Genomic DNA, 23112 nt, shown 5'->3' with positions numbered 1-23112 from the left:
TTTGCGATCTGCTGGAAAAGTGAAAAGAACACCAGCATTCCACCCTCAGGCCAACCTCCCCTCTCACGTCTGCCTTCGCTGGTCTATGTCACTCAAAACCGGTGTCTGGCCTGCCTTCTGCTTACACAACATGGCCGAATTCCGGGATGACCCCGTAAGCTTCTCCCAGTTCCTGGAAAGACAATTCTCTCTGGGCAGAGTGAAACAGAGAGGGAGAGATATGTACTGTAGGGTGGAGTGCAGAGAATTTTATTTATATTTGTCTGAGATTCAAGTATGATTCATGTTTATGTTTTTGGCACAGTGCTGTTTGGAAAGTGGACAGACAGATTGCGTGAACCGCCGGATAAACACAGATGCTGAAGATGGGATTTTCTGTGGCATTTTCTGTTTCTGGGACGGCCGGCCGACGCATTGTTTAGAGCACTGCACGAAAAACAAGGCCTCAGAAACTCCCCATCCGGGGCCCGTTTCACAAAGCAGAATTACGGGAGTTAGCGGGATGACTGCACAGTAAAATCCGGAACCTCCAAATATGGAACACGGACTGAAGCAGAAGCTCCTGGGCTGGGAGGAGAACTGAGTCCGAAGCTGGTGGAGGTGTTGTTGGATCGCTGCCAGCTTAGCAACATGAAGGCCAACAACTCCCTGGTGCCACAGGACACCATAAGGTAAGATATACCTTATTGAACTCCGTGGGGTAATTCATCCTCTGCATTTGACCCATCCTAGTTTTAGTGGCAGCTGCCTCTTTGTGCTGCGCCCGGGGACCAACTCCAGTTCTGAGGCCAGTGCCTTGGTCAAGGGCACCTGCAGCTAACATGCATGTCTTTGAGTGTGGGAGGAAACCGGAGTACCCGTCGATTCAAAATGTATCCGCTATACAGGTATCCTGTGCAAAAATCCTATGAAATATGCCAAAATAATAAAAGCCAGTTTAGATATATTTTTCCTCTTCCTCCTATTTCATTTCAAATAAGAGTGTCTTGAAGCAAGGTCTGTGATTCATATCTTCCGAATATCCTCCATTGCACACACAAGCTGTCCGGGCCGATTGAAAGCAAACACAAAATCTGAATTATCTATTGGAAACTTAAGAAAGTGAGCTCTCCCTTTAAGAGTTCTTCTTTTGTAGAAAAGCCATGCACCGTGCTTTGTCTTGTTTTATGTTTCATTAGTACGAAGGGAATTCATATAAAATTGCTATTTGTGAACGCAGCAGTAAAGGGTTTAATTTGGTTCACACAAATAGGCTACAGCTTGGAAGCATCACAGAGATTAAATGTCCGTTTCATGCGGATTTGAAAGCAGGGAATTTGAATAACAATTTCCCCTTTTTTCTCCCACACATATCAATTTCCCCTGTACAATGTGCACTGTAGATCTACCTCAGTTTCACCCCTAACGTCTTTACCGCCTCCCGCAATAACTCCTCATACACACCGAACTTAGGTTCCGAGCCCCCATCCCACACCACACTCCACACTCCCCTTCCCCCCGTGTGTGTCATCTGTGGTACAAGTGCCCTATTGTTGGATACAGAAACACAAAAACTCTCTTCTTCCAACCTAGGTCAAGCAAAGGGACTAATCTGAACGCGCGCACGCGCGCGCGCACACACACACACACAGCGCGCGCGCACTTTCTCTTGAAATCCTCTCTTCCTCCCCCTCCCATACGCATTTCTCGCGGATTTATCTGATGAACACCCCTAAAACAGCAAGCACATCTCAGTTGTACCCAATTCCGGACCGTTGCACGCACTGGACTAGTTACGCGGTTGCCATTCCGGAGCAATTAATGCTTACTATGGAAACGTCTGGCAAGTATTTTATTTATCATGGACTACTGATGCCAAACATAGCTCATTCTGAAGAAAGTATCAAGTACGCTATGGCGTTTGAAGTTCAGGATGAGGATGTCTTTGCAATCACTTATCCAAAGTCTGGTAGGTTAAATATATAAGCCTATACGTTTTATTAAGCTAACATAGGCATCTGTTCCATTTTATGTTGTCCTTGATTAACCTAATAGTTTACCTAACAAGCCGTTTGTTATAGCCTTTCACTGAGCCGTATCCCGGTAGTAACCTACCTTGTAGTCCTTCCTATTGCCAAATACCTGTTATTACATATCGATGTAGCCTGCATGTAGGTTGTATGTAAAATACACATCGTACGCAGTAAAATGACCAGTGTTAATTCAACTCTAACAATGTTAATTAAACTCACTGTGGAATGTGGGAAAATGGTATCTGTTAAGAGTTGAATGAGCATTACATGAAAAAAGATTCCCAACGCGCTTCAAGTCGGCTAAACAAAAGATGACTGGATAGATGGTCAACAGCCAGGACGGTCAAACTAGACAAAAAGACTTCGTACCCGAACACTGGAGCGCACTTTTCTCCGGGAAAAATACACCGTTTTGATAAACCGGGTTGTCCTTACAGCTTTTTTGATTCTCAGAAAATCAAACGTCAGCCGTGAAGCTGAATTAACTCTGGACATTTCACTGTGTACTGTCTCTGGAATACACTGTCACACAAGTTGTAGGTTAATTCTTGCTGGCGTCGAGCCTATTCTAATAAATTACGCAAAGATTTGGCACGGGACGCACACCACTGCCCTTTCGTCCGTCTCCTCCAGTAGTCTGGCGACACTTCGCCCGCGGAGAGCTTCGCATAGGCTGGCACCAGCCCGCAGAATTGAACGCTGTTTGATTCAATAGTCCCATTCGGCATGGATGAAAAATATGTACACTTCAATGGGTATCTTCTTCCAAAAGAGACTCATTCTGCTGAGAGTTTGAAGTATGCCGCTGAATTTCAGGTTCATGACGATGACGTTTTCGCTGTCACTTACCCGAAGTCCGGTGAGTAGGCTCGTTAAGAACTGCCGAATTCATTGCTTGAAAGAATATGAGCTACAAATCACTATGTTGACATTCCGGACAGTGTGGTTTTAACTTTTAACTAAATGTTAGACTAAATAGTGTGATGCGGATCTATGCAATAGATTTTGTAGCCTCGATTTGTTTGAAAAGTTAATGTCTCAGCTATAAATAACTATATTTTAATATCCATTGATTTCGGTTAAGTGTTGGACACAAATGCACAGAATCAAATTTACAATTATGCCTGACTTCTAAAGTAAAAAGTAACATCGATGCACTGTCAGTGCACCTTTGCAACGATTGAATGGCTATATATGCTCTAATTTTGTATGTTTCCTTGTTAAATGATCTGTTAAAGTGAGCCCAGATACCAGTTTCGTTTTATGTTTGTGTGGAACGCCCATTGTGATTACATTGCGGGAGAACATTTGAAAGCCTATGTGTGTGGAGCGATTGTGCGCGAGAACGAGGAATGGAAGGATTTTTGAATAAGGAAAACGATCCACAAGTATAATAGGGTCAACGCCGTCAGTTCCATAACAAGAACAAGAACAACAACCGATTAGTGATGCCAACTTTGTTGCAATTTTGTTGCTAGATTTAGCAGCTTTTCAGACTACCCTGGCAACTTTTTTTTTTTTTTCATGAAGCACCTAGCAACAAATTTAGCAACTTTTGAAAAGTGACTCAAACGATAAAATGCACGCATTTTTCCTCTAAATGAGACAAAAACGATTTTTCCTGTCACACTCAGACACGGTCTATGGTCACAACACGTGGTCTGTCTGCCTGGTTGCAAAAGTGCATTGTGAGTGACGTCAGCAGTAGTGACGGCTCGGCTCAATAGCCAGGCACAGGCAGCAGCAGCAATCATTGTTGGCTGACTGCAGCAGCAGTAGTATCCGTTGGACGAGACAAACTTAATTTTTTTTGGTCAAATCATTTAAACACATTCAGTTCAGAGTAGGCTACAATTGTTTGGTTAGGAAGTCACAATTAAAAATTTTTTTTTTAGAATTCCCTCCACAAGCATTAACAATCTGAAAAGGGTTAAGCCTTCAGTAACGTTTTTGTTCAATAATTCATGTTCAGATGGCCAGTCAATTTGAGTAACGTCGTCATTGTGTATTCTATGTAATGAGGCAGTTTTACGTCATTACGCAATGATGTCATCAACAATGCCACAATCATTTGCAACTTTAGAAAATCAACTGCTGTAGCAATCCGAAATTGTTGCAACACTGCAACGGATAACTAGAAAGGTTACAATTCCTGAAGGAATTGTGTGGGCTTGCTTCAAATTCCAGCTGGCACTGTCCTCAAGCCTCAATGCATTTCAATGAGGGCGCATAATTACATTACATTACATTACATTACAGGCATTTGGAAGATGCTGTTATCCAGAGCGACGTACAACAAAGTGTATAACCATAACCAGGAACAAGTATGACGAAAACCCTAGAGAGAAGTACCGGTCCAAGTGCAGGGAACAACCACATAGTTCAACTTGGACCCTGAAGGTTAAACTGATTAACACTAACACAACGAGAACGGCAACAACGCAGTCTATGGAAAAAATACAAGCAGTAGTTAAGACAGTTAATGCACCTAAGTCACCTACGAAACAGCTGCCTAGTTACAACCCTAAGCTTACAGTCATTTACAGGGGGGTAGGGAGGGATGGGGAGAGGTGCAGCCTGAAGAGGTGAGTCTTCAGTCGTTGCTTGTAATGGGTCAGTGTCTCAGCTGTTCTGACCTCCACGGGGAGGTCATTCCACCATCGTGGGGCCAGAACAGACAGGAGACGTGTTCTGGAAGTGCAGGTGCAAAGAGGGGGAGGTGCCAGGCGTCCTGATGTAGCAGAACAGAGGGATCTGGCTGGCATAACTCAGAAGAAGCACGAAACCGTCCAGACCCACGGCGCAGCGCAGCGTTACATATACAGCCGGGGATCAGCAAGTAGCGATTATGTTCCAGGGATTAGTCATATCATAAAAGTGTCATGAGTAAAACTTGGCTAACTATATAGCTAGCTAGCTATGGCATGTACTCACCTCTGTAATGTTATTGTTGCTCTACCTCTGTAATGGTCCATCATCTGTACGGTGGTTGTAGCGTCCTGTGTCCATACATCTGTATCGGTGGTTTGTGCAGTCCCGATGTGTCCATACATCTGTATCGGTGGTTGTAGCGTCCTATGTGCACATACATCTGTATCGCGTGGTTGTAGCTGTGTGTCATAGCTTACTCATCGTGGGATAGCATCGTAGCTGTGTGTCTGTAGCTCCTACTCATGCGTGCAGGATAGCATCCGTAGCTGTGTGTCTGTAGCTCCTACTCATGCGTGCAGGATAGCATCCGTACGCGGTAACCAGGTTAACTAAAGTAGGCAAAACGCTAACATGTTAGGGTTACGGTTAGCTAAAGTAACGTTAGACGATAAAGATGTACTTGAAAATCATGTGCCGTTGGAAGTGCGTCCAACTAAAGGTCCATGAGTGAGTGACCACCTGTGCATGCGTCCTACTAAAGCGTCGCACTAAATGTCCATGAGTGACTCTGTATGGAGTGACCACAAAAAAGTTGAATATTTTAAAAAGTTTTGAATATTTCAAAAATCTGAATACAAGCAGCAATGTCTGGAACTAGTCGGTCGTTTTGGTGTAAAAAGTTTGAATGTAGTGCAAAAACTGTAGGACTAGTTAGAGCTAGAAAAATTGGCCGGAAAGTGCAGATAATAAATATGAAAGATATCAAGAGTTGGCTTGCCAAAGCAAGCCCACTAAATATTTCACAAAGCACGTTTGACTAGATGCCGTTTACGTCACCAAGGCAACATATGCGTTGGGGCTTGCCTGGGCGGGAGCAGGCTAATGTGGTTCAACCTCGATTTATTTGCAGCTGGTGTCACAGTGACACCGATTCGGACGGACCAATGGCTTAGAAGCAACACTTTACAGACCTTTTTTTCTCCAAATGGTTCATCATGCTGTCATATTAAAACATTTATAACTCAATTTGACTGTTTTTATTTGCAGGTTATGTTTAAGTTCATAGATAATTCCTTTTTATGGCATAACATTATTGTACCATTTCAAATTCATGCTTTTTATTTGCAGGATATGGCAAAAATGGCATCATGTACCTTATTGTATCTTGTATCATTATCTTGATGTTGTAGCTTGTCATGCATCCTAGTTTGACTATGAGTATAGGTTAGGTCAGGGTAATCTTTACTGTGTGAACTGGACTTAATGTGTTCATGGCTATGAATAACTGTAGAAAATGGGTATTGTACCTTATTAGACCTGTGTTTTGTAGTTGCTCCAGTGACTTTCGGTATGCACTTATTGTACGTCACTTTGGATAAAAGCGTCTGCTATATAAATGTAATGTAATGTAACCAACAGCATAGACATATTCTCAGCATAGATGCTGGAAGTGAAAACACTGGACTCAATTGTGTAGTGTGTAAAAACAAATATGTTTTGAATGTTTTGTTTCAATTATGGCATATCCATTCATTGACATCCCTGTAGATGAGGGGGGGACAAATGTAAGGAATTATTTTTTAACATAACCTGCCAATAAAAACAAAGTCAAAACTCAAGTTGTGAAAGTTTTAATATGACAACATAAAAAGGAATTTCTTAATGATGATAATACTACTACGACTACTACTACTACTAATAATAATAATAATAATAAATTAGATTTTTTCCCTCAATGTATGAACTTTGGGCTGTTGAACTACATGAAAGATGCTGTATGGATAAAGATGATGGTGATGATGATGATCATTATTGCTATCACACTTATAATAAATATCCCATTGTCATAATACCAATAGTGATAGTGACCATTTGATAAACATAAAAAACATTAATGAGTTTCCATGGCTATGACAACGGTCTCTCTGCGCAGGCACGACATGGATGCAGGAGATTCTGCCCCCAATCCTGAACGGGGGGGACCTGACTTCGGTGCGGACCATCCCAAACTGGGATCGAGTGCCCTGGCTGGAGGAGACCCGGGCTGCCCTGGTGCTGGGTGACCGGCCCCCTCCTCGAGCCATGGTCTCCCACTTGCCCTACCACCTCATGCCCCCCTCTTTCTATACCTCCAAGGCCAAGGTAGGACCTCTTTGGGTGCTCTGGAGCTCCTACTGTTATTTTTATATGTGTCAGTCTGTGGGCAGTGAGGGCTTCTGGCTGCTTTGATCTGCCTCTGCATGCCTGGATGTTGACTGGATCCAGAACAGACTTGCTGGAGACATGAATTGATCAAGCGGGGGCAGGGGCGTGCGGGGCGGTGGTTGATGGTTTATCAGAACAAAAAGACGGCAAACAGACCGCCTGGTTAATCAGCCTCAGGATGCATGAGTATTGATTAGGCATAGACCTGCCAAGAAGTGGAAGTACCATGAGGGCTGTGTGATAGTCTACCTGCCACCTCACTAGTACATTTTTGCTCTGGGAAAGGGACATAAATTTGGTGGCTGTAAAGCACTGTGTTGTAACCCACCTGCCTTGCTTTTACCCTGTATGGCTTCATACTGTAAAGAAGACTATTTTTGCTTTGTCAATAAATTGTTATCGGCCTTAAATTTTGGAACTACAGGTTCTACTTTACGAAGAACTAAATTCATACAGGGGCCATGTGGGGGGCGGGGGGGAGGTTGGGGAGAGGAAAGTAGGCAGTATACTCCTAACAACTTATCGAAAAAGAATCACTAGTGAACACTTTTGTCAGTATATTCAATATCAACTACGCGTTCTTCGTTTTATGGCACTCCACACCACTGGGGGGTCCAAAAACTAGTCACACACTTTTTCAAGTTGCATTGCACAACTGACGCCTACCTTAATGGAAATTTCGCATTAGGATTTGAGCACATTTCTTTGACTTAAAAATCTCCGATCATGAAGATGACGATGTCCTTGCACAAGTTCAGCAATTCTACGTTCAAAAGGGTCTTGATTCTGATTGGGCAAATGTGATTTCAGTGCTAGTTTTGTACTTGGCAGGATTGTTTTGTTTGGGTCTGGAAGGGATACTGGAAATTTCAGAAAGTGGTGTCCCATCCAATAGGTTCACCACAATAGCATATTCATTTCATTAGAGTTAGTTAGGTACTGTCATGCACAGTGAGGATGGAAACTTGGATTGGCTTGGTGTGCAAAAATTGTTTGTGCTCTGGCAAATAGCTACCAAACTCTGGTTTTACTAAAATAACAAAGACAAAAGAAAGTAAAACAGAGCGACAACTATTTCAGTTCCCCGCTCTGCAGCTGGACTGCTTTCCTACTTTTCAGTTCACTGTTCCCCGTCAGAAACAAGGTGCTTAAAGCTGTGGAGAGCAGCACAGCTTTAAGCACCAGGTCTGATTAGCTAACACAGCCCAGGTGCGTGTGCTCACCCCACCAGCCGGCACAACCGAGACCAATCCGCCTCTCCGGCGGACCGAATGCCACAGGCGGCGTTCGGTTTAAAGACTGTTGCTCACTCCTCATCCCGTCTGTCCCTCCCCTTCAGGTGATCTACGTCACCCGGAACCCCAAAGACATCGCCGTCTCTTCCTTCCACTTCCACAAGATGGCCAGCTTCCTTGACGATCCCGGAACCTTCGACGAGTTCCTGGACAAATTTCTGTCTGGACAGGGTAAGGTAGGAAGAGGAAGGTGAGGAGCAGAGGGCAGAGAATGGGTGTTGGCTGGCGTGGGGGAGGGGGGGAGGTTGGGTAGGGGGGCAGTAGGTATGGGGGAGTTGGGGAGAAGTGCATCGATTTGTGGTAACGGGTGTTTTTTTCCTGGTTAATATAGTTGCTCTGTTTGCGTTTGTATTGCAAAGTATTGTTCGGAAAGTGGACAGATCACGTGAAAAGCTGGAGAAACACAGATATTGAAGACAGAATCCTCTATGTGACATATGAAGAAATGGTGCAGGTGAGCAACCGCTTTTATGGCAAGAGCGCCACAACAAACTGTTGCCAACTTTATTGCTATATTCAGTGACTTTCCAGGCCCATTTGGTGATTACATTTTTTTAAAAAGAGCCTAACGACGAATCTCACAACGTTTGAGGGGACATTGGAAAGCTTCCTTGGAAAACAGTCGCCAGCACTGCATGGTGGGTCAGCAGTCTTTCCTGCGCTCGCTGTCATTCTGCAGCTCTTCTGGCAGTGGCTGGTCAGTGACTGCAGAGTGCAGCCGATTGTCCACCAGGGGGCACAACATTTTCTTATGCAAATTAGTAGGCGATGACATCATTACACATCATAAATATGTAAATTAGCATGTGACATCGTTTAGCGGCTTCTAGCGACTTTTTGCGCTTGCATTTGCTAGTTTCCGTGGGAACAAGTTGGCAACACTGTTTTGGCCGGTTTTACTAAGAGCTAGCACACATACCAACAATAAACAAGTAAGAGCAGCCAGTATGTCTGTGTCACATACAAAGAAGCTTATGCCGCCACCATTTTGAATTTACCTAAGAGCAAATGCAGTTTAGTAATTCATGTTCATTTCATTTCTTTCATTTATTTGTTTCTTTTCACAGATCAATTTGCTTGTTTTTTTGTTTCTTTTTGGACAAAAAGTACGCTATCAGTCGCACTGATTATATACCAGCAGTATAACCGTGGATCATATTGACTTGAAATAATAATAATAACATACTTAGAATCCATGACTGTTGCAACAGGAGTGACCGCAGCCATTTTCCCACCAGGACCTGAAGGGAGCCTTGCTTAAGATGGCGCGGTTCCTGGGTCGAGAGCTGAGCCCGGAGGTCCTGGAGAAGGTGGCCAGTCACTGCCAGTTTAGCAACATGAAGACCAACGCCATGTCCAACTACTCCCTGGTGCCACAGGACATCATGGACAGCAGCAAGTCTCCCTTCCTCAGGAAAGGTACGGACAAACAGTGACGGAGGCAGTGCCACTCGACTGACCAGCTGTCCGATGAGCCACAGTGACGTATAAGCTGGGCGTGCGAGGCTTGTTCAGCTGTAGATGGGGGTGAGAGACAGGTAAGGTAAAAGGAAGGGCTTTGCATTCCTTTAATTGAAGGGAGGTGGGCACAGGCCACCAGCACACTCATTTCTCATTACATTACATTACATTACAGGCATTTGGCAGACGCTCTTATCCAGAGCGACGTACAACAAAGTGTATAACCATAACCAGGAACAAGTATGACGAAACCCCTAGAGAGAAGTACCGGTCCAAGTACAGGGAACAACCGCATAGTTCAACTTGGACCCTGATGGTTAAACTGATTAACACTACCACAACGAGAACGGCAACAACGCAATCTATGGAAAAATAAAAATAAATAAAAATACAAGTAGTCGTTAAGACAGGCGCATCAACTAAGTAACCTATGAAACAGCTGCCTAGTTACAACCCTAAGTTTAGTCATTTACAGGGGGGAAGGGAGGGATGGAGAGAGGTGCAGCCTGAAGAGGTGGGTCTTCAGTCATCGTTTGAAGTTGTTCACAGTCTCAGCTGTTCTGACCTCCACAGGGAGGTCATTCCACCATCGTGGGGCCAGAACAGACAGGAGACGTGTTCTGGAAGTGCAGGTGCGAAGAGGGGGAGGTGCTAGGCGTCCTGAGGTAGCAGAACGGAGGGATCTGGCTGGCATGTAGGGTTTGAATATCTTGTGAAGGTATGCTGGGGCTGATCCCTTGACTGCCTGGTATGCTAGGACCAATGTTTTGAATTTGATGCGAGCTATAACAGGCAGCCAGTGGAGGGTAGTGAGCAGGGGAGTTACGTGGGAGTGTCTGGGAGGTTGAAGACCAGACGAGCCGCAGCATTCTGAATGAGCTGCAGGGGTCTGGTGGCAGATGCTGGTAGTCCAGCCAGAAGAGAGTTGCAGTAGTCCAGGCGGGATAGAACCATTGCTTGGACCAGGAGCTGGGTTGAGTAGGTGGTGAGAAAGGGGCGGATTCTGCGGATGTTGTATAGGAAAAATCTGCATGCCCGGGTTACTGCTGCAATGTTGTTGGAGAGGGACAGCCTGTTGTCCATCATCACTCCGAGATTCTTGGCGCAGGGTGATGATGTCACTACGGTGTCCCCTAAGGAAATGGAAAAGTCGAGGAGGGGAGAGGATAGAGCAGGAATAAAGATTAGCTCCGTCTTTCCTGGGTTGAGCTTCAGGTGGTGATTGTCCATCCAGCTCTGTATGTCCCTCAGGCAAGCGGAGATGCGGGCAGGGACCTGTGTGTCCGATGGGGAGAAGGAGAGAAAGAGTTGTGTGTCGTCGGCATAGGAATGATAGGACAAGCCATGGGCAGATATTACAGGGCCGAGGGATCTGGTGTACATGGAGAAGAGAAGGGCACCAAGGACTGAGCCCTGGGGAACTCCGGTGGTGAGGGGACGGGGTGGTGATACCTTACCCGCCCAGGCAACCTGGAAGGAGCGGTCAGAGAGGTAGGACTCAATCCAGTCAAGGACTGTGCCGCGGATCCCTGTTGCTGCCAGGGAGGACAGGAGGGTAGAGTGGTCCACCGTGTCAAATGCAGCGGAGAGGTCTAGAAGAATCAGGACAGAGGAGAGGGAGGCTGCTCGTGCGGCATGGAGTGACTCACTGACCGAGAGGAGTGCAGTCTCAGTCGAGTGGCCAGGCCTGAAGCCAGACTGGTGGGGATCAAGCAGGTTGTTCTCAGAGAAGAAAGCAGAGAGCTGGTTAGATGCAGCACGTTCCAGTGTTTTGGATAGGAAAGGGAGGAGAGATACCGGGCGGTAGTTCTGAATGACTGAAGGATCTAGTGTGGGTTTCTTCAGCAGCGGGGTGATGTGGGCCTTCTTGAAGGATGAGGGGAAACATCCAGAAGATAGGGATGAGTTTACGAGGGAGGCGACAAAAGGGAGGATGTCTGGTGTGATTGCTTGAAGGAGAGATGAGGGGATAGGGTCGAGGGCGCAGGTGGTAGGGCGGTGGGTGAGCAGAAGCTAGGAGACTTCAGTGTCTGAGAGGAGAGAAAATGCGGAGAAACAGGGGGCGGAGGACGCGGAGGGGGCGGAGGACGCAGAGGGGGCGGAGGACGCAGAGGGGGTGGAGGACGCAGAGGGGCGGAGGACGCAGAGGGGGGGGGACGCAGAGGGGCGGAGGACGCAGAGGGGCGGGGACGAGAGGGGCGGAGGACGCAGAGGGGCGGAGGACGCAGAGGGGGGGAGGACGCAGAGGGGCGGAGGACGAGAGGGGCAAGGAGCTGCGGATGTCTGCAATCTTTCGTCAAAGAATGCTGCAAAGTCATCTGCAGTGAAGGAAGACAGGGGTGGAGGAGGTGGCACGCTGAGGAGAGAAGAGAAAATAGAGAAAAGTTGACGAGGGTTAGAAATGGAGTTATGAATTTTGGTTTGGTAGAATTTTGCCTTAGCGGCAGTGACAGAAGAAGAGAACTCTGTCAGGAGAGACTGATAGGCTGAGAGGTCAGATGGGTCCCTGGATTTGGCCCACTTCCTCTCAGCAGCGCGGAGGGTGGCCCTGGAGGTGCGTAGGATGTCAGACATCCATGGACTGGGAGGGGATGAGCGTGCTGGCCTAGGGACGAAGGGGCATAGGGAGTCGAGTGCTGAGGAGAGAGATGACATCAGGGTGGAGGATGCAGAGTTGGTGGGGAGCTTGGAAAATGATTGAAGAGGGGGGAGGGAAGCAGTCACTCTGGGAGCAAGAGAAGAGGGTGATAGGGAGCGGAGGTTACGGCGGACAGTGACAGTGGGGATGGGAGGGGGAGAGGGAGGGTGTGGAGAGAGGGGGAGGGAGAAGGAGATGAAATGATGGTCAGACGTATGCAGGGGGGTAACCGTAAGATTGGAGCTGGAGCAGGTCCTCAGGAAGATCAGGTCTAGGAGGTTGCCTGCCTTGTGGGTTGGAGGAGAGTGTTGTAGGGAGAGGTCAAAGGAGTGAAGTAGTGGTAGGAAGGCAGCAGACTGGGAGGCTTCTAGGTGGATGTTAAAATCTCCAAGGAGGATCAGCGGGGTGCCGTCCTCAGGGAAGGAGCTGAGCAGGGTGTCTAGCTCATCCAGGAAGCTTCCCAGGGGCCCCGGGGGGCGATAAATAACAATAATATAAAGGTTAGCAGGGTAGGTGATAGAGACAGGATGGAATTCAAAAGTGGATATGGACAGGTCAGAGAGGGGGAGAACAGAGAATTTCCAGGTGGGGGAGATCAGTAGACCAGTACCACCACCACGGCCAGATCGCCGGGGGGTGTGGGAGAAGGAGTAGGAGGATGAGAGGGCAGCAGGAGTGGCAGAGTTGTCTGGTGTGATCCAGGTCTCTGTGAGGGCAAGGAACTGCAGGGATTGGAGGGAGGCATAGGCGGAAATGAAGTCTGCCTTGCGCGTAGCAGACTGGCAGTTCCATAGTCCCCCTGTGACCGTGAAGTTCTCACAGGGGGTTAGCGTGGGGTAGCAGAGGTTAGAGGGGTTCCGTTGTCGAAGGGGGCCACGTCGCTGGAAGCGCCTTCTGAGGGGGAGAGCACAGACTGGAATGGGGAACTGGCTCATAAACTAGGAGGGAGCGACGCAAGCGTCGCTCCGAGTGTACCTAATTAGCAGCTGAAAAGCTGAGTCGAATAACGCACTGATTACAGAGGTTAACAGTTTGTGATAGTGCAATAATCGCAATCTATCAATTCTAAGAATCAAACAACCTAAAAACAAAGACACCTAACGCAACCTAAAACCAAAGACACCTAACGCAACCTGAAAACAAAGACCAGTTTCCACACAGGGAAAAGTTTTAAATCTAACGCGGTATGTAATTAGTAAATGAACGCAGATACTTATCCACTCTAGCAGGACGGATTTCGACAGTTCTACGCACCTGGACGAATTATACACTTACTTGCGTACTGGATGTAATAACATTCCACTTGTGTTTCCCCCGTGTAAGACTGCCAGTGATTCTCTTTCGCTGATTCCTACAGGAACCACTGGAGACTGGAGAAACCACTTCAGTCCCGAACAGGACGCCAGGTTCTCTGCCGTCATTAAAAAGGAGATGGAGGGCGCCGTTTTTGAATTCCCCTGGGACGATGAGTGACGAGAGTCGAAGAAGTGACTTCAGGAACACTTGGAGCACCTCGTCACTCACAGCTGACTGTCAGCGCTAGAGAAGTTTGAAATTATTTTTTTTATACGTTTGTAAAAAAAATACCGGTGCTCATATGAAATATGTGTCAATCACAGTCCTTGTGTGTTTTCAGCAACTGAAAATATAAATACACAAGACCTGATTTTTAGTTCTCTAGGTTTCCTAGTTCAAATGTTGATCCACATGTTTTCGTTCTCACTATCATAGGTGCATAAAACGATGTAGAAATCACCACGATTATATCCACAGTTGCACATTGCAAATTACTCGTTCTGTTATGTTTGAACTTTTATTTTGTAAGACAAACCCCCCTGGCTGCCGCCGAGGTCTGTTGGACACTCATTATGATGTCACAGTTAAAACTGTCCTGAGTTGCAGCCGATTTCTCCTACCTGGTGGCTACAGCTAACTGGGGCCGTACTTAGTACTTAAATGCCAGACCCACCAGGAAGAGCCAGGGTTCCAATTGAATCTGTGCTTGTTGGCCAGTAGGGGGCAGCATTTAGCTTTGTCGCGTATATTCCAGTGTCATATGCGATTGGAAGCGTAGCAATCTTACCAGCTTTGCAGTGATTGAGCTGACACCGTCTTGCATCTTCAACTGTAACGGCAACACTGCGCGTGATGCAGCGTGCTACACAGAGGACTTTCTAAACAAAATGCAGCACTCTCCAGTGAGTGCATCGCAGCCTCCATCATCGGCCGTCATTCTGAACATTTACCGCGTAATGTTGAACAGGCCTCATTCCTGCCGGTAACCAATCATTACATTTGTTACTTCGCAGACGCTTTTATCCAAAGCGACGTACAGAAGTGCATTTCATGGTCACGGAAAACGGCTACAAGACACAGGTTAAATATGATGCGATACTCAGTAGCCAAGAAATCAGGACCTGAGCATGTGAAGATGGGCGGCTGAGTTACGTAAAACAGCACGTGATCGAACTGTGGCGTTTGCGCATCGTTACTAACGTAATACGTAAGCGTGGCCCAGTTCTGCTCTGTCGTCTTCCACTGTTCATTGTTTTTCGTGAGACTTCCGGTTGGATGGCGTGCTGAGCAGACGCATCCCTCCGAGCTCTGCAAACGGAGTCCCGATGTAATATTTATTGAAGGCAAAAAACTCCACTTTTACGCCCCCCCCCGAACTCAGCCTAAAACATGATTAAAAAATAAGAAAAAAACGCTGCGTTAAATTTGTACCAGAATTTTACTCGCATACCCTACTTTTTTTTTCTATGCGCTTGTTGTACGTCGCTCTGGATAAGAGCGTCTGCTAAATGCCTGTTATGTAATGTAATGTAATACATGCCAACGGCGGTGTGTGTTTTCACTTTAAAGGGGGGTCAGTAAGGATGTAGGCTTAACGAATTGTGTTGCACGATTTATATATCACAGATTTTCCTTTATTTTTGAAAATTTTTTTAAAGTTATTATTTTACCTATGTATTACTGTTTTTTATGACTGAAATAAAAGGTGAAAAAAGAATGAATCGTAAAAAATAAAATAAAATTGTTTTTCGTCAGCATTTGGTCATCTTGCTCGCTGCCACAGGGGAATATACTGTCCCTACTGTTTCTCTGTTCAGCAGTGCCATGTGTTCTGTCTGAAAATAAACGTAGTGACAAGAGCGTATCATTGCGATCGTTATATTTGTACCAGTAATGGAGTGAGAGACAGTGAAAAGAGAGGAGGTCAAAGATTTGTTTATTACTATTGAAAGATTTAAAAAAAAAAAAAAATACATGAGAAATATTACAACATTTCCAATAAATATAAAATATTCCGTAGTTCAGAGTCCAGCACTGAGTTGTTTGTTTTCTTAATGTTTAGTTATGGTTTCAAATGAGTTATCATTTTGTCAAAGAAAATCACGGTTCATGGCACTCGCTGATAAAAATGGGTCACAGCTGCTGTATTTTGTGAATTATTACTCACCATATTTGAATACTTCAATGTCATTTTGAACTCTCGTGGAACAAATATCTTGGAATGAGATGTTGAAGAATACACATGGGTGTGATGATAAGGTGTCCACATTCTTCTAGGAATGTGGCGCACCTTGTTATACCTGGTCAATATAAAGGGATAGTCTTCTTTGTTCAAGACCACACTTGTGCGTGGGACAACGCTGCGGTCTGAAAACTGGCCGAATGGCCGTGTTATTCCTTCTCTGAAGGCCTTCCAATTTCCCTGCCAAAATAAAGTCATGATCTTCCAGAAGACCTGCCGTGACTCGCAAAGTCTCTGCGGTTTCCCGAAACGGTCCTGCCGGCCAAAATAATCAGGCGTGTTCGTTATTTCTAACCATGCCTGTGCATGCTTGGCTACATAGCTGTTAGTCACATCTTTCTGACTGCACATTCCATGTATCAGATGATGCATGTTGTGAGTTATGACAATGAACTTGTGCATACACAGTGTATGAACGTACACAGTGGTGGCTACCTGCGCTGCTCTGTGGCAACACTGCAACAACTGAGAAAGTTAAAATGACTTTGTTTTTATTAAAAACCTCTGTTCACTTAATTTAATTGCTGTCATTATACATTTTGAACACTTGAAAGCGAACATGAAAATATTTTATGGATTCAAAAACAAGTTTCAAGTGATGTATGTGCCAAGGATGAAACTCCAAAAAGCAGTTTGTGTTGTACAAACTTTGGAGGCATAACTTCACTGTGCTGGTTATTCTGGAGTTATTTAAAGTGTATTTTCTTGGTTTCGACTATGAACTCACAAATTGCTTCATGCCAGCCATTGATGCATAGCTGGCAGGTCATCTTAAAACTCTGTAAAGTGCCCTTCATTACACACAGAAGCTGCCTGGGCCCCCTGGAAGCACGCACTAAATCTGCACTGAGCTCAGCTGTCCCTTTAAGGCCTCTCCTGTTCTCGAGTAGCCCTGCTTTGTTTCGAACCATTACAGGCATTTGGCAGACGCTCTTATCCAGAGCGACGTACAACAAAGTGTATAACCATAACCAGGAACAAGTATGACGAAACCCCTAGAGAGAAGTACCGGTCCAAGTACAGGGAACAACCGCATAGTTCAACTTGGACCCTGGTGGTTAAACTGATTAACACTAACAACGAGAACGGCAACAACGCAATCTATGGAAAAATAAAAATAAATAAAAATACAAGTAGTCGTTAAGACTGGCGCATCAACTAAGTCACCTATTAAACAGCTGCCTAGTTACACCCCTAAGTTTAGTCATTTACAGGGGGGGAAGGGAGGGATGGGGAGAGGTGCAGCCTGAAGAGGTGGGTCTTCAGTCGTCGTTTGAAATGGGTCACAGTCTCAGCTGTTCTGACCTCCACAGGGAGGTCATTCCACCATCGTGGGGCCAGAACAGACAGGAGACGTGTTCTGGACCAAGTGGAGTGGAAATGACATTTTACGCGGTCGGTAGTGAGCACTGTGATAAAGGGTGGAATTCACTTCGCAAGGGTTATAGCTTGTAAGCGCCGCAGAGTTGGAGTGCAGTGTTCCCAAGTCTCTTCCTTTTGTGGGTTAGAAAGCAGGAGATTGGGACGAACTGCCTGAACAAACGTTTATTTAGCCTTTTTTTTCCTCCCCCATGCAGTTTTCTTACAGCGGCCTACGGCGGCGTGGGGGGTTAGCATGTAGGCTTTTAGCCTTCGGCACTCCGAGGTGGGTATAGATGTCTCGTGAAGGGCGGTGGTGAGCGTCTTTATTAGGACTGACAGTGTGTACTGCGCTGAGCTCAGAGTCCGTCCGCGCGGGCCTCTGTCTCCAGTCACCGAACGCCCCGCGGATAACCAGAGGTTATAAAATATTGCCTCTGTGTCTGTGGGTGTGTGCGCACTAGTGAGACAGGGTGTGGGTGTGTGCGCACTAGTGAGACAGGGTGTGGGTGTGTGCGCACTAGTGAGACAGGGTGTGGGTGTGTGCGCACTAGTGAGACAGGGTGTGGGTGTGTGCGCACTAGTGAGACGGGGTGTGGGTGTGTGCGCACTAGTGAGACAGGGTGTGGGTGTGTGCGCACTAGTGAGACAGGGTGTGGGTGTGTGCGCACTAGTGAGACAGGGTGTGGGTGTGTGCGCACTAGTGAGACAGGGTGTGGGTGTGTGCGCACTAGTGAGACGGGGTGTGGGTGTGTGCGCACTAGTGAGACAGGGTGTGGGTGTGTGCGCACTAGTGAGACGGGGTGTGGGTGTGTGCGCACTAGTGAGACAGGGTGTGGGTGTGTGCGCACTAGTGAGACAGGGTGTGGGTGTGTGCGCACTAGTGAGATAGGGTGTGGGTGTGTGCGCACTAGTGAGACAGGGTGTGGGTGTGTGCGCACTAGTGAGACAGGGTGTGGGTGTGTGCGCACTAGTGAGACAGGGTGTGGGTGTGTGCGCACTAGTGAGACAGGGTGTGGGTGTGTGCGCACTAGTGAGACAGGGTGTGGGTGTGTGCGCACTAGTGAGACAGGGTGTGGGTGTGTGCGCACTAGTGAGACAGGGTGTGGGTGTGTGCGCACTAGTGAGACAGGGTGTGGGTGTGTGCGCACTAGTGAGACAGGGTGTGGGTGTGTGCGCACTAGTGAGACAGGGTGTGGGTGTGCAAGACTGCATATTTGTTCTCTCTCTCTTTCTCTCACTCCCCCCTCTCTCTGTCTCTTCTCTCTCTCTCTCTTGGTCTAAATCTATCTCTCTCTCCCCCCCTCTCTCATTGGAGTCCAATGAGTTTGGTCCTTCCTTTAACCCCCCCCCTTGCCACACCAGGGGGGGCCATGTCAGGCACCATGTTCCCTGTGACATCCATGCCAGATAAAGACGGAGCGGCTCCCGTTCCCAAACCAGAGGATTTTTATTGTAGACCTGGAGAATGCGGATGAGGTTCGGAGGTTGTTGTGTGCTCACTCAGTGCTCATAATCCCTTATGTTTGCTCGTGTATTTAATCACTGCTCCGGTTTTCAGTTTGAGCTAGTCTGCTTTGCTGTGTGTGAGTGAGTGTTAGATTTGTTCTCTTACATGGAAATACACTACATTTCCAAAAGTATGTGGGCACCCCCTTCTAATTTGTGGTTTAATTTCGGCTATTTCAGCCACACCCATTGCTAACAGGTGCGTATAATCAAGTATACAGCCATGCCATCTGCACTGACAAACATTGGCAGTAGAATGGGTCGTATTGAAGAGCTCAATGACATTCAGTGTTGTACTGTCATAGGATTGTACCTTTTCAACAAGTCAGATCTTCACATTTCTGCCCTGCTAGAGCTGCCCCAGTCAACTGTAAGTGCTGTTATTGTGAACTGGAAACGTATAGGAGCAACAGCAGCTCAGCTGCACACAAGCTCACAGAACAGGACAGCCAAGTGCTGGAGCTTGTAGCACGTAAAAAACATCTATCCTCAGTTGCAACACTCACCACAGAATCCCAAACTACCTCTGGAAACAACATCAGCACAAGAACTGTTTGTCAAGAGCTTCATGAAATGGGTTTCCATGCGCAGTGCCAAGTCTCGGCTGGAGTGGTGTAAAGCACACCGCCATTGGACTCTGGAGCAGTGGAAACATGTTCTCTGGAGTGATGAATCACACTTCACTATCTGGCAGTCTGATAGATGAATCTGGGTTTGGCAGAATGCATAGTGCCAATCATACTGGCCTGAACAGTGGCAACTGTAAAGTGTGGTGGAGGAGGAATAATGGTCTGGGGCTTTTTTTCATGGTTTGGGCTTGGCCCCTTAGTCTCAGTGAAGGAAAATCTTAATGCTGCAGCATACAATGGCTTTCTAATATTGCGTTGATATGCTGGTTCTCCACTAGATGGCAGCAGACGTCTGGTTGTTGCTAAGATGTTTCGGATATGGTCCGGGACCCTGTGACAGAAGAGCTGAGAGAGCCATCAATTTACATTACATTACTGATATTTACATTACAGTACATAACATTACAAGTATTTACATTACAGTGCATTACATTACAGGCATTTACATTACAGTACATAATATTACAGGCATTTACATTACAGTACATTACATTACAGGCATTTACATTACATTACATAACATTACAAGCATTTACATTACAGTACATTGCATTAAAAGCATTTACATTACAGTACATAACATTACAAGCATTTACATTACAGTACATAACATTACAGTACATTACATTACCATAACCAGGAACAAGTATGACGAAACCCCTAGAGAGAAGTACCGGTCCAAGTACAGGGAACAACCGCATAGTTCAACTTGGACCCTGATGGTTAAACTGATTAACACTAGCAATGAGAACAGCAACAACGCAATCTATGGAAAAATAAAAATAACTAAAAATACAAGTAGACGTTAAGACAGTTGTATTGGGGTCAGAAGGTACAGAAATGAATGTCTATAAGGGCTGAGAGTCTGTGGTTATTGCAATTATTTTTGTCGGGAAACCCTGAAAAGTGCCAAACCCTCTGAGCTGTATAGGCATGGGGCATGCCGCCCCGCCAAGGCGCCAAGCCACATTTTAAATGATCGTAAACGAAAAGCCCGAGAATAGACCTTAAAACTATTGTCTTCGGGCTTTGTAGAGTCGCCAGGCTAATCTTAGGATGCTTCCCTTTCCACAGAACGGATCTAAGGCATGGATCTACGCTTTGGGTGAGGCAGTGGGAGTGTGGAGAGGACAACGCTCAACCATGGAGAGTTATGTTGCGCGAGAGCCACGTTTGTAAAGATGTTGCCCTTTGTGATCACAGAAAGATTAGGCCCAGAATGCCCGGATAAGGGAACCCTGTGCGCTCCCATGTTAAGGGAGTAGGCAAAAAAACGTGGCCCACGATGAGGCCTGTATGAGCATCACAACAGAGGGCCGTTTCACGAAGCAGGGTTACTGGGTTAGCTGGATAACTGAAACCCAGAACAGCTCTTTTTCACTGCAGTCCACGTTTTCTCTCCTGCTCATTTTGCTCAGCGCAGCTGTCCAGCTAACCCGGTTGTCCTGTGATTGTGATGCAGGTCCCAGGCTTCACCCAGTTCATTCTGTATCCCGGCAAAGAGATATGATTTTGCATTAAAGCGGAGGCATGAGGAATTCAGGTGTCAGTATTTGATAAGTACCACGGGATACCATCGGCAAACAGAGGCAAATGATGCCTTCAATGTTTGATTATATATATGTATATATATATATATGTAAGACCGATTGTCTGGCAGTCGGAGGGTTGCCGGTTCAAACCCCGCCCTGGGCATGTCGAAGTGTCCTTGAGCAAGACACCTAATCCCTAACTGCTCTGGCGAATGAGAGGCATCAATTGTAAAGCGCTTTGGATAAAAGCGCTATATAAATGCAGTCCATTTACCATATATATATATATATATATATATATATATATATATGCATATGGGGGTAATGTAGGTGGGTTGCCTAATGGCTTGAGCAAGGGGTTCTAAGGGTATGGGGAACAGAACAGGAGATGAACCTAAAAGACAACCTATTCTGGCGGAACAGCCAGGGCCTCACGTCCAATTCATTCTTTGGAAATGGATTGTTGACTTGTATTTTGGCATCGCCAAACGTGTCGGCATGTACTGTACCAACGACTGGCGCCGATCGTTGATCGTACCTTATTTATCCTGACAGTCACACGGCCAAACGTTCAGCGCTAGATCAGCTGACGGCGTTTGCGCGCCAGCTCTGTTCTGTGTAAAGGGGGCGACATAGCTCAGGAGGTAAGACCGATTGTCTGGCAGTCGGAGGGTTGCCGGTTCAAACCCCGCCCTGGGTGTGTCGAAGTGTCCTTGAGCAAGACACCTAACCCCTAACTGCTCTGGCGAATGAGAGGCATCAATTGTAAAGCGCTTTGGATAAAAGCGCTATATAAATGCAGTCCATTTACCATTTAAATGCTTGTGTTCGCGTCCGCAGTCTTGCCCGCTCACTTAAGAATGCCCTTGTCTGAGTTTGCCCTCAGCCAATACCGGGCTCTCTCCTGCTCATTTCCCTGTTGGCTCTGGCTCATGCAGATTCTCCAGCCCAGGAGCCCTGATTCACGGAGCAGGAGTACTGAGAGTCACTGAGATAACTGCAATAAATAAATCCTGTAACCTAAATCTCTTCGGCCTGTATCCAGATACACGAATGGATACTGTGTAAATAATTAATGGATACCAGGAAAATAATTTAAATTTCCTTTTCACTGCAGCTTGACGTCCATTCTATTCGGATATTCACTTCAAGTTCACATCCCACTAAATTGTTGCATCGCTGATTTCAAAGCGTTAAATCCACTACTTACGCAAGAAACATGTTCTCCAAATGAATGATCCTAATTACCTCTGGCGTGCAGTTTTAAAACTTTGTTGCTTTCAGGTTAAAATCATTGAGAATGACAAGCTGGGTGGCTCAATGAACTAAAGTCAACCCCATCTCCCACAATCCCCCAGTGCCCTTGCTTGCGGTAGCAGTGGCAACCTCTGGGTTGGTACAGCGCTGTGAATGAGGAATTGGTTGACTGAAATCACATGACCTACCCTAGGGAGGCAAGACTGCAAAGGCACTGCATGCATATGATCTGAAACGCCTCGGCTCCCGGCTCAGTCCTTTGGGCACCGCGATTAGTCTGGCTGGGGAGCACTGGGAGGTGTGTGTGTGTGTGTGTGAGACCGCACGTGTTCCTGCTCGCCCTCTTCCAGGCAGTGAGCGGTGGGGGCGGGGTCATTATTCTATATTCAGCCATTTGCCAGACGTTGTTATTCAGACCATCTTGACCAATTTAGATTTTTCAGTGTGACATACATATACAGCTTGGATATTTACTGAAGAAATTCAAGAAGAGCACCTTCTTGGCTGTGGTAAAATAATGGTTATAACACCTGCTCCTGTATTATCGGGCTTGTAAGCCCCTCCCCAATAAGAGCAAGCCTAAGGAGACAGTGGCTAGTAAAAGCCCCCTGGGTGGAATAGATGGAAAGAAACCTTGGGGAGGAACCAAGACTTTAGAGAGGGGGGCCAACATGGTCGACCAGTTGAGGGGAAGAAAAAGGCTATGAACTGAAGCATACTCCAGTAGCAACCCCAGGAAACACGGACATTGACAGGTCGACCATGTTGGCTCCCCCTCTGGAGTCTGGTTTCTCCCTGAGTGGAAG

General features: G+C 46.4%; 1 protein-coding gene across 7 annotated transcripts; it reads left to right on the top strand.

Annotated features, from left to right (window-relative positions):
- Positions 1-649: 649 nt before the first annotated feature.
- sult2st3 (sulfotransferase family 2, cytosolic sulfotransferase 3) lies at positions 650-15640 on the top strand. 7 transcript variants are annotated; one of them, XM_064305346.1, is made up of 7 exons: positions 1654-1948; positions 2829-2871; positions 6817-7025; positions 8428-8554; positions 8743-8837; positions 9622-9802; positions 13840-15640. In XM_064305346.1, exons 1-7 carry the CDS (start codon positions 1913-1915, stop codon positions 13953-13955), a joined length of 807 nt encoding a protein of 268 aa, XP_064161416.1. In that variant the 5' UTR covers positions 1654-1912; the 3' UTR covers positions 13956-15640. The 7 variants fall into 7 exon arrangements, with proteins under 7 accessions (XP_064161429.1, XP_064161392.1, XP_064161425.1 ...); XM_064305359.1 differs by lacking the exons at positions 1654-1948; positions 2829-2871 and adding an exon at positions 650-671; XM_064305355.1 differs by lacking the exons at positions 2829-2871; positions 13840-15640 and adding an exon at positions 8946-9021 and having other exon boundaries at positions 1630-1948; positions 9622-9760.
- Positions 15641-23112: the final 7472 nt, after the last annotated feature.

Source organism: Anguilla rostrata, chromosome 1 (assembly GCF_018555375.3).
Source record: "Anguilla rostrata isolate EN2019 chromosome 1, ASM1855537v3, whole genome shotgun sequence".
Classification (NCBI taxonomy): domain Eukaryota; kingdom Metazoa; phylum Chordata; class Actinopteri; order Anguilliformes; family Anguillidae; genus Anguilla; species Anguilla rostrata.
Note: the sequence above shows the minus strand (reverse complement) of the source record. Positions and strands in the feature narration are given on the sequence as shown.

Coding starts and splice junctions, on each gene's coding strand:
- sult2st3 (XM_064305313.1), top strand. CDS start 1,702: ATGAACACCCCTAAAACAGCAAGCACATCTCAGTTGTACCCAATTCCG. Junction 1,949..6,816: donor AATCACTTATCCAAAGTCTG/GTAGGTTAAATA, acceptor CTCTCTGCGCAG/GCACGACATGGATGCAGGAG. Junction 8,838..9,621: donor CATATGAAGAAATGGTGCAG/GTGAGCAACCGC, acceptor TTTTCCCACCAG/GACCTGAAGGGAGCCTTGCT.